Below are 13,995 nucleotides of genomic sequence, written 5' to 3'. Positions count from 1 at the left end.
TATCCTACAAAAGAGGGGGGGAAATAACAGACATTAAAATAGCAGAAAAAGCCAAACAATGTCAAATCATGGAAAGTTCAGAGACATGTCTGAGTTTCCAAAGGAAGGTTAAGGTCATACAGAAGGTCAGTAAGTCTTAACCCTGGCTGCCCATAATTGCTTTAAGAACTTAGATGAGATTTTGCACAGATTCTGCCTGACATGGACTGGTATGAGGTCAAGACACCAGGATTTTTTAAATGCTCCTATAATGTTTCCAATGCGAAGTCAAATCTGAAAGTCAGTGCTTTATAGGACTGAGTCCAGAATACCTGAGTGTCCTCACTGCCTATGACAAATGTCACTAAACTTTTGGAGCCAATATTTGCATGATGTTTTAAAGTTCTGTGTCCTCCAAAATAATTGTTTCTTGAATATATACATGTCTGAATTCTGCACATGAGAAACCCACTGTTATAAAGTGAGCCAGTGATAAGTGTTAAGCAAGGAGAGGGCTTTGCTCTGGCTTACCCGGGGATTCCTCCAGATTCAAGTTTGTTCGCAATGTCCACATCCCAAGACCAGACATCAAACTGCCACTTCCGAAGACCCAACACGCCACACAGCACTGAGCCTGAGTGGATTCCAATCCGCATGTCAACATCATGCTTTGTCCTTGATCGCACATACCTGATGACATAAGTGAATGAAGAGACAGATGTCAAAGTCCAGAGTGGGCATCTTGGCCCTGGTGGCAGTTTGGGTCTTGCTTCCTCCATAGGTTTAACTCTTGCTCATTCACGTGCCACCTCTTCTATGAAGACTTCTTGGGTTTCCTGATAACTGGAAAGATATCCTTCCTCCTCCAAACTCTGCTAATTTTCAATCTGAACTTCTAAGGGTCTTTATCACCTTTCTCCCCCAACCTGGTCATCCTGTATAACTTCTTTCTCAGGGAATGACAAGCCACTACTGCATAATCCTGCGATAGATTACAGATTCTGCACTTCATTGAACACTTCGTTTCCAACCTAAATATTTTAACTTTTATCCCATTTCTTTCTCTCCATTCCTTATACCAACATTCTAGTTCAGGTCACCATTAAGCTTCGGTCTGGAGTCCCCTTACAGCTCAAGTTCCACATAGCTATCTACAAGACAAAAGTGACTGTCACCCCATCACTCCTTGTCTAGAACTCTTTCCTGACCTCCCAACCCCTTAGAGCAGTGGTCTCCAGAGTAGCTTGCTCACATCCCAGGGCTGAGCTGGGTCAGCTGTTAGGATGTATAAAGACACACAACTTCCATCCATAGCTTTTGTTTTTATCTTTACCAAAATTCAATAAATGGATTGACCTTAGGGACCTTACAGGGTCTGTGGCAGACTGTGCTCTGCTTGTAAGCATGGGGGAGGCATCTTGAAAATAGAAGATTTCTTCCATTGAGGACTGCCTCTGGGTATAGCCATCCCTTCCTCATTTCCAGAGTATTTCCAACCATTTCAGTTTAAGAGGTAAAAGATGTCATTTAGGTAGAAAGACATTCAAACAGTAGAATATAATACTTTAAAATAGAAGAGCGAGAAAAATCTTCACTGCCATACAGAAATCCAATGGTTACTTTACTTCAAAATGCTGAAAGGAGTTGTCAAATTTAAATTTGGACTTCCCTGATGGGGACATGGGTTCAGTCTCTGGTCTGGGAAGATTCCACATGCTGTGGAGCAACTAAACCCGTGGGCCACAACAATTGAGCCTGAGTTCTAGAGCCCACAAGGCAGACAGAGTAACTGAAGCCTGCGTGCCTAGAGCTAGTGCTCCACAACAAGAGAAGCCACCGGTGCTTCTCATCACAACGAGAAGCCTACCCACTGTGACTAAGGGGTAGTCCCTACTTGCAGCAACTAGAGAAAGCTTGTGCCCAGCAACGAAGACCTAGTTCAGACAAAATAGGTACATAAATAAAGATGATTTATCTTTACGGCAGCTTATATGATCAACATTGATCAACATCCTATAGTAACTTTTAATGGACTATAATCTGTAAAAATCCTGAATCACTAAGCTGTATACCTGAAACTACTATGATGTTGTGAACCAACTAGACCTCAATAAAAAATAAAGTAATATAAAAAAGAAAGATGACTTATCCCTTTTTCTTTGACATGAAAGTAAATATCTGGGAAAAAACCCAAACTTTCTTAATTTGTTTATCCAAACTGAAGGGGATGATTTAAGAAGGAATGAGAAAGTAACTGCTTTTCCTGAGAAATTCACACCCTGAAGAGAGAATTTTCAAAATGGAAGTGTGGAAATGCCTCCTTCTCTTTGGGAACTTGACTGTCAAACATAAGTTATATCAACTATCAAAATTCTCAGAGAGGGAGTTCCTTGGTGGTCCAGTGGTTAGCAGGCTTTCATTGCTGGGACCCAAGTTTGATCCCTGGTCAGGGATCTAAGATCTTGCAACCTGGGCAGCGGGGCCAAAAAACACTCAAAGATATGAATTTACAAATGTCAGGGAGAAAAAAGTTTTCTTTTCCCCTTCTAGTTTCTTCAGACTGCTCTAAAAATTAAATTGACGTGAGACAGAGTAACAGTAAAAAAATCAAATTTAATTACATACACCCAGGAAGAGTCGGACACGACTGAGCGACTAAACTGAATGGAACTGAAGGACCTCCCAAGGAAAATGACATCCCAAGACAAGTCAGGGAATGAAGGCTTCTATGAGGAGAAAAGGGATGAAGAGGAAAAGTTAAAATTTTACATAATCTCCTTCTTCTGCCTCTGTAACTCAGCTTGCCCCTTGCAAAGTCTAGATCACGTAGGTCACGAATTCTCAGAAAGTGGGACTTGCAATATAGGAACTGGAGTCCATCTCACTCACCCCTGTCCTGCTCTTTGCAATCGCCCAGCCCCTGCAAACCTGCTTAATCATGCCTGTCCAGGTCAGACATCCCCCTCCACATCTTGACCACTGTTCCCGTGCACATGTGCGAAACCTCAGTTTAAACCAGCCTATTAACAGCTGGTGCTGCCCACTAAGAAAGTGAAAGTGAAAGTCGCTCAGTCGTGTCTGACTCTTTGCGATCCCATGGAGTGTACAGTCCATGGAATTCTCCAGGCCAGAATACTGGAGTGGGTGGCCATTCCCTTCTCCAGGGGATCTTTCCAACCCAGGGATCGAACCCAGGTCTCCCACATTGCAGGCAGATTCTCTACCAGCTGTCTATAAAAACTCTGTAATCCCTTTGTTTGGGGCTCAGAACTTGGAGTGTTAACTCCTATGGGCCTGCCAGCGTAATAAACCTGAGTTCTCCATCTCTCTGAGTGTGGTGCTTGGTTTCTTGAGTACTGGTTTCTCAACAGGGGAAGGGGAGAGGAGTTTGGGACTTCAAAGGGGGAAGAAAGCAATTTGCAGGAAGATGGGAAAGAAGTGTTTGGTAAACAAACATTTGCCAGGCTTTGCAAAGACAATGGGACACAGAGAGAAGTTTGATCAAACAGGACTTGGTAAGCTTTCCCCAGTTTAACACGTATAACTCCTATTCCTTGTAGTATCTCTGAGGCCAGGTCTTTTCCTGGAATGGGGCCAATTTAAATTCTTTTAGGCAGTCAAAAGGAGGAGGTAAAAGCTCTTCCTGAGGCTTTTGTTTCTTAAAAACCACTTGCCAGGGCTTCCCTGGTGGTACAGTGGATAAGAATCCGCCAGCCAACGTAGGGGACATGGGTTCCATCCCTGGTTTGGGAAGATTCCACATGCCGCAGAGCAACTAAGCCTGTGTACTACAGCTACTGAGCTTGCACTCTAGAGTCTGTGCTTTGCAACAAGAGAAGTCATGGCAATGAGAAGCCTGTGCACCACAATGAAGTTTAAACCCTGCTCACCAGAGAAAATCTGTGCTTAGCAATGAAGACCGAGCACATTAAGAAAAAAAACCCAAAACAAAAACAACAAAAGTAACAGCCTAAAATAACCTTCATGCCAAACAGACACATTTTGGAGTGGCAAATTTTGCTCCCCTACAATAATCTATTTTGGGGATTAAATGGAAAATTCCTAGCCTGGCACATAAAATCCTTCATGAGCTTCCTGTATCTCAATTATCAGCCTCATTTCTCAAGCATACATCGGACTCCAGCCGTCCAAACTGCAAAGTCACTGCCTGAATCCTGGGCCCTTCCCCCAGTCTGGAATGTCCATCCCCTCCCTTCAGGTGACGTCTGGATTATGTGCTTTCCCCAGTGTTTGTACTGCATCCCATGTGAACAATAACTGGGATGCTGTACTGTAATCATTTCTTCCCTCTGCTGCTGCTGCTGCTAAGTCGCTTCAGTCGTGTCCAACTCTGTGCGACCCCATAGACGGCAGCCCACCAGGCTCGGCCGTCCCTGGGATTCTCCAGGCAAGAACACTGGAGTGGGTTGCCATTTCCTTCTCCATCTCTTCCCTCTACTGGATTCTAAACATTGACAGTACAGACTTTGCATGGTTCAGTGCCATCCACCCCTCTTAACTTGGTACTGAGTTTGGAACATGGCCCACACTTAATGGACGTTTACTGGATGGAAAAATGGATGGGTGAATGGATGGCTATCCATACTCACTATTCATGTTCTCACATTTCTTTCTCTTTTTTAAAATTTCCTGACGAGGGATCAAAACCCATGTCCCCTGCAGTGGAAGCAAAGAGTCTTAACCATTGGACCATCAGGGCAGTACCCATGTTTCACATTTCTACATATAAATTCCTGTCTGAATAATTCTTGTATTTCTCACAGCCTGGAGCATCAAGCCTCACATATAGTTTTTTTATTTTTTTTTAAAGAATAAATGAATGATTCCAAATACAAGCTGCATTCTCTGTTCTTAACAGAGACGGTAAAGAATCCGCTTGCAATGTGGAAGACTTGGGTTCAGTCCTTGTGTTGAGAAGATCTCCCTTGTAGAATGGAATAGCTACCCACTTTAATATTCTGGCCTGGAGAATTCCATGGACAGAGGAGCCTGGCAGGCTATAGTCCATGGGGCTGCAAAGAGTCGGACATGACTGAGTGACTTTTATTTCACTTCATCAAGTTATAAGATAACACACTTATTTAAACAAGAAAGTAAAGTGGAAGTGGGTTGAGAATATAGAAATAAATTAGATGTTAAGAAGGCAGCCATAGAAATTAGAATGCTTGTAGCTAAAGGATGAGACAAGTTTTAATCCTGGTGAGGCTTCTAGTTTCTGGGCCATTGTTTTAACTTTAACTTTTAAGTTAAAAACTGCATGTATATACATATATACACACAGCCTTCATCCACTGATAATGAAAACATTTGAGGCCATTTGAAAAACTCAATAAAGCAAGAGGATGAGTAGCATCTAGCACTTAGGAAGAGCTTTTCAGTTTTTGATGCTTTCTCAATGAGTTTCTGTGAGATGCGTCAGTGGGAGATGTCATCAGTTTGGTCTATCATGTCTTATACCACAATATTCAAACAGATATTAGGGTTGTGTTTTCCTGCATATTTCATGTTATTTTAGCCAATAAAATGTGAGCAGAGGGACTTCTCTGGTGGTCCAGAGATTAAGACTCAGAGCTGCAGTGCAGGGAGCATGGGTTTGATCCCTGGTCAAAGAATCAAGATCCCACATGCCTTGTCGTGAGGCCAATAAAATACATATTTTGGGGGCAGACGCTTTAAAAGACTGATCAATCACATTTTCTCTCTGTTCCCACCATCAGTCAAGGACACTTGGTGATGAAGCCTTCTTAACTGGGGTTCTTGAATAGTGGTTCCCTGCCATTTCCTCAACCAGTTCACAATGGACAGAAAATGTGAATGAAAAGTGAATCTTTGTTGAGTTAAGCCACTGAGCTTTGGGGAGGTGTCTGTCATGTCAACCTACTTGGGACCATCCTGAAGGTAGAGTCATCACCTCCAATCTACATCCTTCTCATGATATGAGCATCACTATAGTGGAGGGAGTAGCACAGATTCTGGTGTCAGACTACCTGAGTTTATGTCTTGCTCTGCCCCCTACAAGCTGCACTATCTTAGGCAAGTTACTTGACGTCTACCTAAAATGGGAATGATAGTAGCATTGTCAGAATTAATTGAATAAACATACATAGAGAGCTGAGAAGAGTGTCTGGAACATACTACAGACTACTTGGATGCTTATCACATTTGAAGGAACTGTTGTTGTTAAGTCACTGAGTTGTGTCTGATTCTTTGCGACCCCATAAACTGTAGCCCACCAGAGTCCTCTGTCCATGGGATTTCTCAGGTAAGAATACTGGAGTGGGTTGCCATTTCATTCTCCAGGGGATCTTCCCAAGCCAGGGATCGAACCCACGTCCCCTGCATTGACAGGTGGATTCTTCACCACTGAGCCACCTGGGAAGCCCATGAGGAACTACAGGAAAGTAGGATTTTCTTGTGGCCACACAGCTGAAAAGCAGGATTCTAAGACTAAACTGGGGCTGTTGTTTTTTAAACCTCATGCACTTCACAATGTAGATACTGTATGTGTTATGTGAGTCTGGGCAAATAGCTAGATCCAACCCAGAGTTTCAACGGTCGTAAAATAGAACTCTAGCTGATTGTTTCACTTACAGAGCCTCTGTGAGCCCCAGAGGAGATAATGGATGTTAAAGCACTTTGCCAACTAATTGTGAGGGCCTATTAAACAGCACTCTATGCTAATGCCATTGGGCAATTAACATTATCCAGGGAATGCACTGGAACATCTTAATGAAAAGACATTTAGATTTTTTATTTTCTTCTACAAAACAAAAATCATAAGAAGACAAACATGGTTGCTACACTGCATTTTCTTTCTTTTTGTTGTGTCTGGGATCTGACTTAATAAAAGATAAGAATGAAATTATGGCAAAGTAATGAATAATTTACAGACAGTGATCCTCTTTGGAAAGGCTACCCAGCGGTTGCATAGAACTAAAAACACATACCATGTGTTTCAAGACCAGTTCTTAACGGGGTGCTTTGTGTATCCTTGAAATTAAAATGGATGGAATTCTGCTCTGAGTTACAAGTCCTGTTTAATTTTTCCAAAGTAAAGCCACATTGATGCTTTGCTGTGCTTCATCATTGCAAATAAAGAAAAAAATGCCTATAGATAGCTCACCTTATAAACATCTGTTACTTTCCCTTTCTTCTCCATAAACTCTGAGCTTCTGGAAGGCAGGGGTACTGTCCTTCATTTCCACATGCCCAGCACTTAGCACATAGTGTGTGCTGTGTGCTCAGACACTCAGTCGTGTCCGACTCTTTGAGACCCCATGGACTGTAGCCAGCCAGGCTCCTCTGTCCATGGCATTCTCCAGACAAGAGTACTGGAGTGGGTTGCCATTTCCCCTCGAGGGGATCTTCCCAACAAGGGATCGAAACCGTGTCTTGTGTCCCCTACATTGGCAGGCAGATTCTTAACCACTAGCACATAGTGCTCAGACGTACTTATTGAATTCATGGACAAAACCTTTCTTTCTCTATAGCCTTTGGCTGCTTCTAAGAGTCCCAGGGGAACCATGGAGGTGACTTCAGCCCTGCCATTTGGAGAGTGGGGAGAATCTCCACATCTTCCCCCTTTAATTCAAGCAGCTTTGCTCTCGTGTGTTTTCATGGAAGGCTTCCACCTAAGATTTCTTTGAAATAAAGACCCCACTTAACAGTTATTACAATTTTTTTGTAACTGTAGATCAAGTGGGGGTACCCATAAAGCAACAGTTAACCAGCAAAAAGTGATGATGTTATTTCCTGTAACTGAACTTTTAAAGAAGAGTGCTCAGTATATGGTAAAAGATGAAGAACCTTAGAAATGTTCTTTCAATTGAAACGCTGGAAAAAAAGGAAGAGCATGGGAGTTAGTTACGGAAGTCAATTAGTCACTGGGCAGGGTGTTCTGTGCAAGCACCGTTTTATCTTTACAATAACTCTGTGTACCATTACCAGCACCATTTTACAACTGAGGAGACTGAGTCTCGAGAAGTTCCTTTCTTTTAGTCACACATATAAGCAGTGGAATAGCTGGAATTAAGTCTAAATCCAGTGGTCCACTTCTACTACCCAGAATGGTTTACCTTGAAAAAGAAGCCATCCTCAGCGGTACACGAACCACTGAGGTTTAATCTGGCTCTGCCCAGCAGATGGATGACACAGTCTCTGCTGATTAATTCCCAAAGTCAGCAGACCTATGACAAGCTTCCTTCTGTAGAATTCTGAGTTCACTGAAGGTAGCATAGGAGTCACTCACTGTCAGGGTAGGGGCTGTCAGCATTCTGGTCATGGAGCCTGACTTTGCTTCAACCACGATCTATTCCACAGCCTTTACTGGATGCTGGAGTCAGCTTGCCTTACAAAACTTGCAGCTCATCTCCTTCTAAAAAGTTGAAAAACTACCATGTCTTATCCTAGCATGGAAGTTGCAGTCTCATAAAATACTTCATATGATGCCCACAACAGTTCTGATAGGCAGATACCTATCAGGATTATAAGCTTCCATTTTGCAGATGAGGAAACTGAGGCTCCAAGAGAGTTAAAATGTATTCAGTATCTCTTCTGTGTTGACCTCATGTTCTGTGGTGACTTCACGATCTCCTTTCATTCTCACAACCACCTGATACTACATATCCTATCCATTTATCTCATTCATTCATCCAACAGGCATTTCTTGAAGGCCTCTGTAGATACAAGCAGGGAACCAAATAGACAAACCAGAAAATCTGTTTCTGTCTTTATGGAACTTGAATTAGGACTCCCCTCCCTGCCATGTTACAGCTAAGGAGCCTGGCATGGAGAGAGGCTAAGTCTCTCGTTCAAGGTCAGGAAGTGACAGGTCCTGATTGGCCCTCAGAATGCCAGACGGCAGGCTGAGAGCTCCATGGACACCTTACCACTGCTCGTACTCTGTTCAACATCACCCTCCTGCTTTTGGGAGTGGGAAGGTAAGGAGAGAATATAGAACAGGATTCCTGGTCAAAAACAGTGTGAACCCTGTGAGAGAAAAGCAAGAGAAAGGATGCAGCCACCTACTTCCCACACTGAGCTCTACGTCTTTCTCTCTCTGTAAAAACAGATACAAAAAACTAAGGTTGCCCTAAATGATATGTTGGTGCATGCACGCGTGCACACGCATGTGTGTGTGTGTGTGTGTGTGTGTGTGTGTGTGTGTACTCTACAATGCATATTTCTTTAAACTCACAAGCATTTTCCTATGCCATGGAATACTAACTCAAACCATGGCAACTAACGGTTCCTCATTTCCCTGTTTTGTAACATGCAAAAATTGATCTAACCATTTCCCTGCCTTTGGACATTTAGGGATTCAGATGAATATGCCTCAGGGTCTTTGCCCTGCCACTAATAGGCTGTGTGTCATTGACAGGAAGTTATTTATCCAATCAGAGTTTTATTTTCCCCTTCTGACAATTGGGGAAAGAGACAGTAGCTTCTTCACCTCACAGGGCTGTGGTCACTGTTAGGTGAGGTGAGTCAGGAAGGTTATTCAGTACAGTGTCTGGCACGTGGTAAGCTTTCAATCAATTTTAGCTTAATCAACTATTAGATAGATTTGATCTTCACCATTGTAAATAATTTTGTGAAAAGAACCCTTGCTTATGCATTACAGACAACTCCGTTGCATTTTAAAGAGAACTACAGCTTTGTGGATGCTGTAGTCAATGACTTTTCAGATCAAGGTAAGATATGGGTCTGGAAAGGAAAGAAAGATACATATACAGAGAGAGACAAGGGAGAGAGGGAGAGAAAGAAAGCAAAAAGGAATTTCAGGAGGGAGAAAGGAGAAGGAAGAGATGCCCAGAGGCATGCAGTAGGCTTGGGCACTCCTGCCTCTTAAGGGAAGAAAAGTAAATCCTGATTTCCATTCCTCATCCTGCCATACTGCTTGGCAGGACAACCCCACCACAAGGATTAAGACCTTTGCTCCAATTAACCGTTGGGGACAAGCCAGTTTCTGCTTGACATTCTGGTGTCATTTCATGTCTTTTTAGCAACTGTGCTAAAAAGATCAGGCTCTGCAATTTTCACTAAGGTTCATCACGGGAGCCTTTGCAGATCGTTAATAAAGATATTGCATATCACAGAGCCCACCTTCAGCTCTAGTGTCTTACAAGCTATCAAATCTTCCCAGAAATAGAGCCAGGGTCTGTGAAGAAGTGCCACCTGGAGCCACTTTTCAATCTACTTAATGGAACTATTATCTAAGCCTATTTTAATTAATTTAATTTTATGAACAGACATCCATGAGATGCTATTAAATGCTTCATTAGAAATAAAGCTACATTCAATCACCTTTTTTTGCCATTCACCCAGCTAATATCTTGTTTCTAAAATCAACAATTTTTTCTAATGGAAAATGTTTACTAAGAGGTTTGATGAAGGCTTACAATCTTGTGATTGTCACAGGTTTACTGACTTCTCTTCCCTCTTAGTGTCAGTTCTGATAATTTGTTAAGGTCATATGTGAAACTTCCTAGGTTACCCTTTGGCCCTTTGGGTGCCAATAGCAGACTGCAGTCATCAGAAAGAACTTCAGAAATCTAGAGATGAGATTAACCATGCTGTCATGGTTAAGACCAATGGTTTTGAGGGCAGATGATTCTAGATAGGTGCCCTTGTTTGGCTACTGACCAGCTCTGTGGTTGCGGGCAATTACACAAACTCTGTAAGCTCCAGTTTCCTCACGGGTAAAGTAGGAGCCTAACTCCAGAGGTGAGTCAGGATGCATCCACACAGTTGTACTGGTTCTTTATGGTTAATATCCACTCTGATGGACTTCCCTGGCCAATTCTGCTTAGTCCTTGTTGTAGCCATATAGTGAGAGAGTCAATTCTTAGGCATGTTGATAGGAAGTCCAGGGTCTCTGAGGAGGAAGGGGTGGTCTGGGACTCTCAAAGAGGAGATAGGGGTCTGGAATTCTTAAGGAGGTAGAAAGGACAAACGCCCTTTTCCCTCTACATTCCTTAGTATTAGTCACCTAAAATGTTTTTTTCTTTAAGCCTGGAACTGATGTTTATACAACAAACAAAACAGTTTAAACTCCTTACTAAGGATTATATATCACTGACTCGATGGACATGAGTTTGAGTGAACTCCGGGAGTTGGTGATGGACAGGGAGGCCTGGCGTGCTGTGATTCATGGGGTCGCAAAGAGTCGGACACGACTGAGTGACTGAACTGACTGACTGACTGAAGGATTATATAACAACAATGTATCCTGCTTGAGGACAATTTCTCCTTCCTGAAAACCTTCTGACTAATCCTGATATCTTCAGTTCAGTTCAGTTCAGTTGCTCAGTTGTGTCCGACTCTTTGTGACCCCATGAATCACAGCACGCCAGGCCTCCCTGTCCATCACCAACTCCCGGAGTTCACTCAAACTCATGTCTATCAAGTCGGTGATGCCATCCAGCCATCTCATTCTCTGTTGTCCCCATCTCCTCCTGCCCCTAATCCCTCCCAGCATCAGAATCTTTTCCAGTGAGTCAACTCTTCCCATGAGGTGGCCAAAGTATTAGAGTTTCAGCTTTAGCATCAGTCCTTCCAATGAACACCCAGGACAGATCTCCTTTAGAATGGACTGGTTGGATCTCCTTGCGGTATAAGGGACTCTCAAGAGTCTTCTCCAACACCACGGTTCAAAAGCATCAATTCTTCGGCGATCAGCTTTCTTCACAGTCCAACTCTCACATCTATACATGACCACGGGAAAAACCATAGCCTTGACTAGATGGACCTTTGTTGGCAAAGTAATGTCTCTGCTTTTTAATATACTATCAAGGTTGGTCATAACTTTCCTTCCAAGGACTAAGCGTCTTTTAATTTCCTGGCTGCAATCAGCATCTGCAGTGATTTTGGAGCCCCCAAAAATAAAGTCTGACACTGTTTCCACTGTTTCCCCATCTATTTCCCATGAAGTGATGGGACCAGATGCCATGATCTTAGTTTTCTGGATGTTGAGCTTCAAGCAAACCTTTTCACTCTCCTCATTCACTTTCATCAAGAGGCTTTTGAGTTCCTCTTCACTTTCTGCCCTAAGGGTGGTTTCATCTGCATATCTGAGGTTATTGATATTTCTCCCAGCAATCTTGATTCCAGCTTGTGCTTCTTCCAGCCCAGCGTTTCTCATGATGTACTCTGCATATAAGTTAAATAAGCAGGGTGACAATATACAGCCTTGACGTACTCATTTTCCTATTTGGAACCAGTCTGTTGTTCCATGTCCAGTTCTAACTGTTGCTTCCTGACCTGCATACAGGTTTCTCAAGAGGCAGGTCAGGTGGTCTGGGATTCCCATCTCTTTCAGAATTTTCCACAGTTATTGTGACCCACACAGTCAAAGGCTTTGGCATAGTCAATGAAGCAGAAATAGATGTTTTTCTGGAACTCTCTTGCTTTCTCCATGATCCAGCGGATGTTGGCAATTTGATCTCTGGTGCCTCTGCCTTTTCCAAAACCTACTTGAACATCTGGAAGTTCACAGTTCACATATTGCTGAAGCCTGGCTTGGAGAATTTTGAGCATGACTTTACTAGCGTGTGAGATGAGTGCAATTGTGCGGTAGTTTGGGCATTCTTTGGCATTAGAATTAAGACTGATGTTTTCCAGTCCTGTGGCCACTGCTGAGTTTTCCAAATGTGCTGGCATGTTGAGTGCAGCACTTTCACAGCATCGTCTTTCAGGATTTGAAATAATTCAACTGGAATTCCATCACCTCCACTAGCTTTGTTTGTAGTGATGCTTTCTAAGGCCCACTTGACTTCACATTCCAAGATGTCTGGCTCTAGGTGAGTGATCACGCCATCGTGATTATCTTGGTCATGAAGATCTTTTTTGTACAGTTCTTCTGTGTATTCTTGCCACCTCTTCTTAATATCTTCTGCTGCTGTTAGGTCCACACCATTTCTGTCCTTTATCGAGCCCATCTTTGCATGAAATGTTCCCTTGGTATCTCTAATTTTCTTGACGAGATCTCTAGTCTTTCCTATTCTGTTTTCCTCTATTTCTTTGCATTGATCGCTGAGGAAGGCTTTCTTATCTCTCCTTGCTATTCTTTGGAACTCTGCATTCAGATGCTTACATCTTTCCTTTTCTCCTTTGCTTTTCTCTTCTCTTCTTTTCACAGCTATTTGTAAGGCCTCCTCAGACAGCCATTGTGCTTTTTTGCATTTCTTTTCCATGGGGATGGTCTTGGTCCCTGTCTCCTGTACAATGTCATGAACCTCCATCCATAGTTCATCTTAAAATGTATATTATGGGAGTTGGTCTGGTAAAATCTTTCTATTGGTAAGTTCTAAAAGACACTTACTCCTTGGAAGGAAAGTTATGATCAACCTAGATGGCATATTAAAAAGCAGAGAAAAAGAAAAAAAATAGAAAATTACATTAAAGAGAATTGAGCTTAATATAATATTAAAAAAAAAAAGCAGAGACATTACTTTGCCAACAAAGGTCCATCTAGTCAAGGCTATGGTTTTTCCAGGTCATGTATGGATGTGAGAGTTGGACTGTGAAGAAAGCTGAGCACCGAAGAATTGATGCTTTTGAACTGTGGTGTTGGAGAAGACTGTTGAGAGTCCCTTGGACTGCAAGGAGATCCAACCAGTCCATCCTAAAGATCAGCCCTGGGTGTTCATTGGAAGGACTGATGCCAAAGCTGAAACTCCAATACTTTGGCCACCTCATGTGAAGAGTTGACTCATTGGAAAAGACCCTGATGCTGGGAGGGATTGGGGGCAGGAGGAGAAGGGGACGACAGAGGATGAGATGGCTGGATGGCATCACCAACTCGATGCACATGAGCTTGGGTGAACTCCGGGAGTTGGTGATGGACAGGGAGGCCTGGTGTGCTGTGATTTATGCGGTTGCAAAGAGTCGGACACCACTGAGCGACTGAACTGAGCTGAATCCTGTTATCTTAAAATGTAAATTGTGGGAGTAGGTCTGGTAAAACTTTCACAACCTTGAGACATTCTTTTGATA

At 42.8% G+C, this 13,995-nt stretch overlaps 1 protein-coding gene across 1 annotated transcript in view; it reads right to left on the bottom strand.

Annotated features, from left to right (window-relative positions):
• ADCY8 (adenylate cyclase 8) overlaps positions 1 to 13,995 on the bottom strand; it is a 237,202-nt gene that overhangs the window by 113,104 nt on the left and 110,103 nt on the right. The window contains exon 6 of the mRNA XM_055432577.2: positions 511 to 669. Coding sequence (XP_055288552.2) covers positions 511 to 669 — 159 coding nt within the window. The remainder of the gene's footprint in view (positions 1 to 510; positions 670 to 13,995) is intronic.

Source organism: Moschus berezovskii, chromosome 16 (assembly GCF_049115385.1).
Source record: "Moschus berezovskii isolate FMDL1 chromosome 16, NW_MosBer_1.0, whole genome shotgun sequence".
Classification (NCBI taxonomy): Eukaryota; Metazoa; Chordata; class Mammalia; order Artiodactyla; family Moschidae; genus Moschus; species Moschus berezovskii.
Note: the sequence above shows the minus strand (reverse complement) of the source record. Positions and strands in the feature narration are given on the sequence as shown.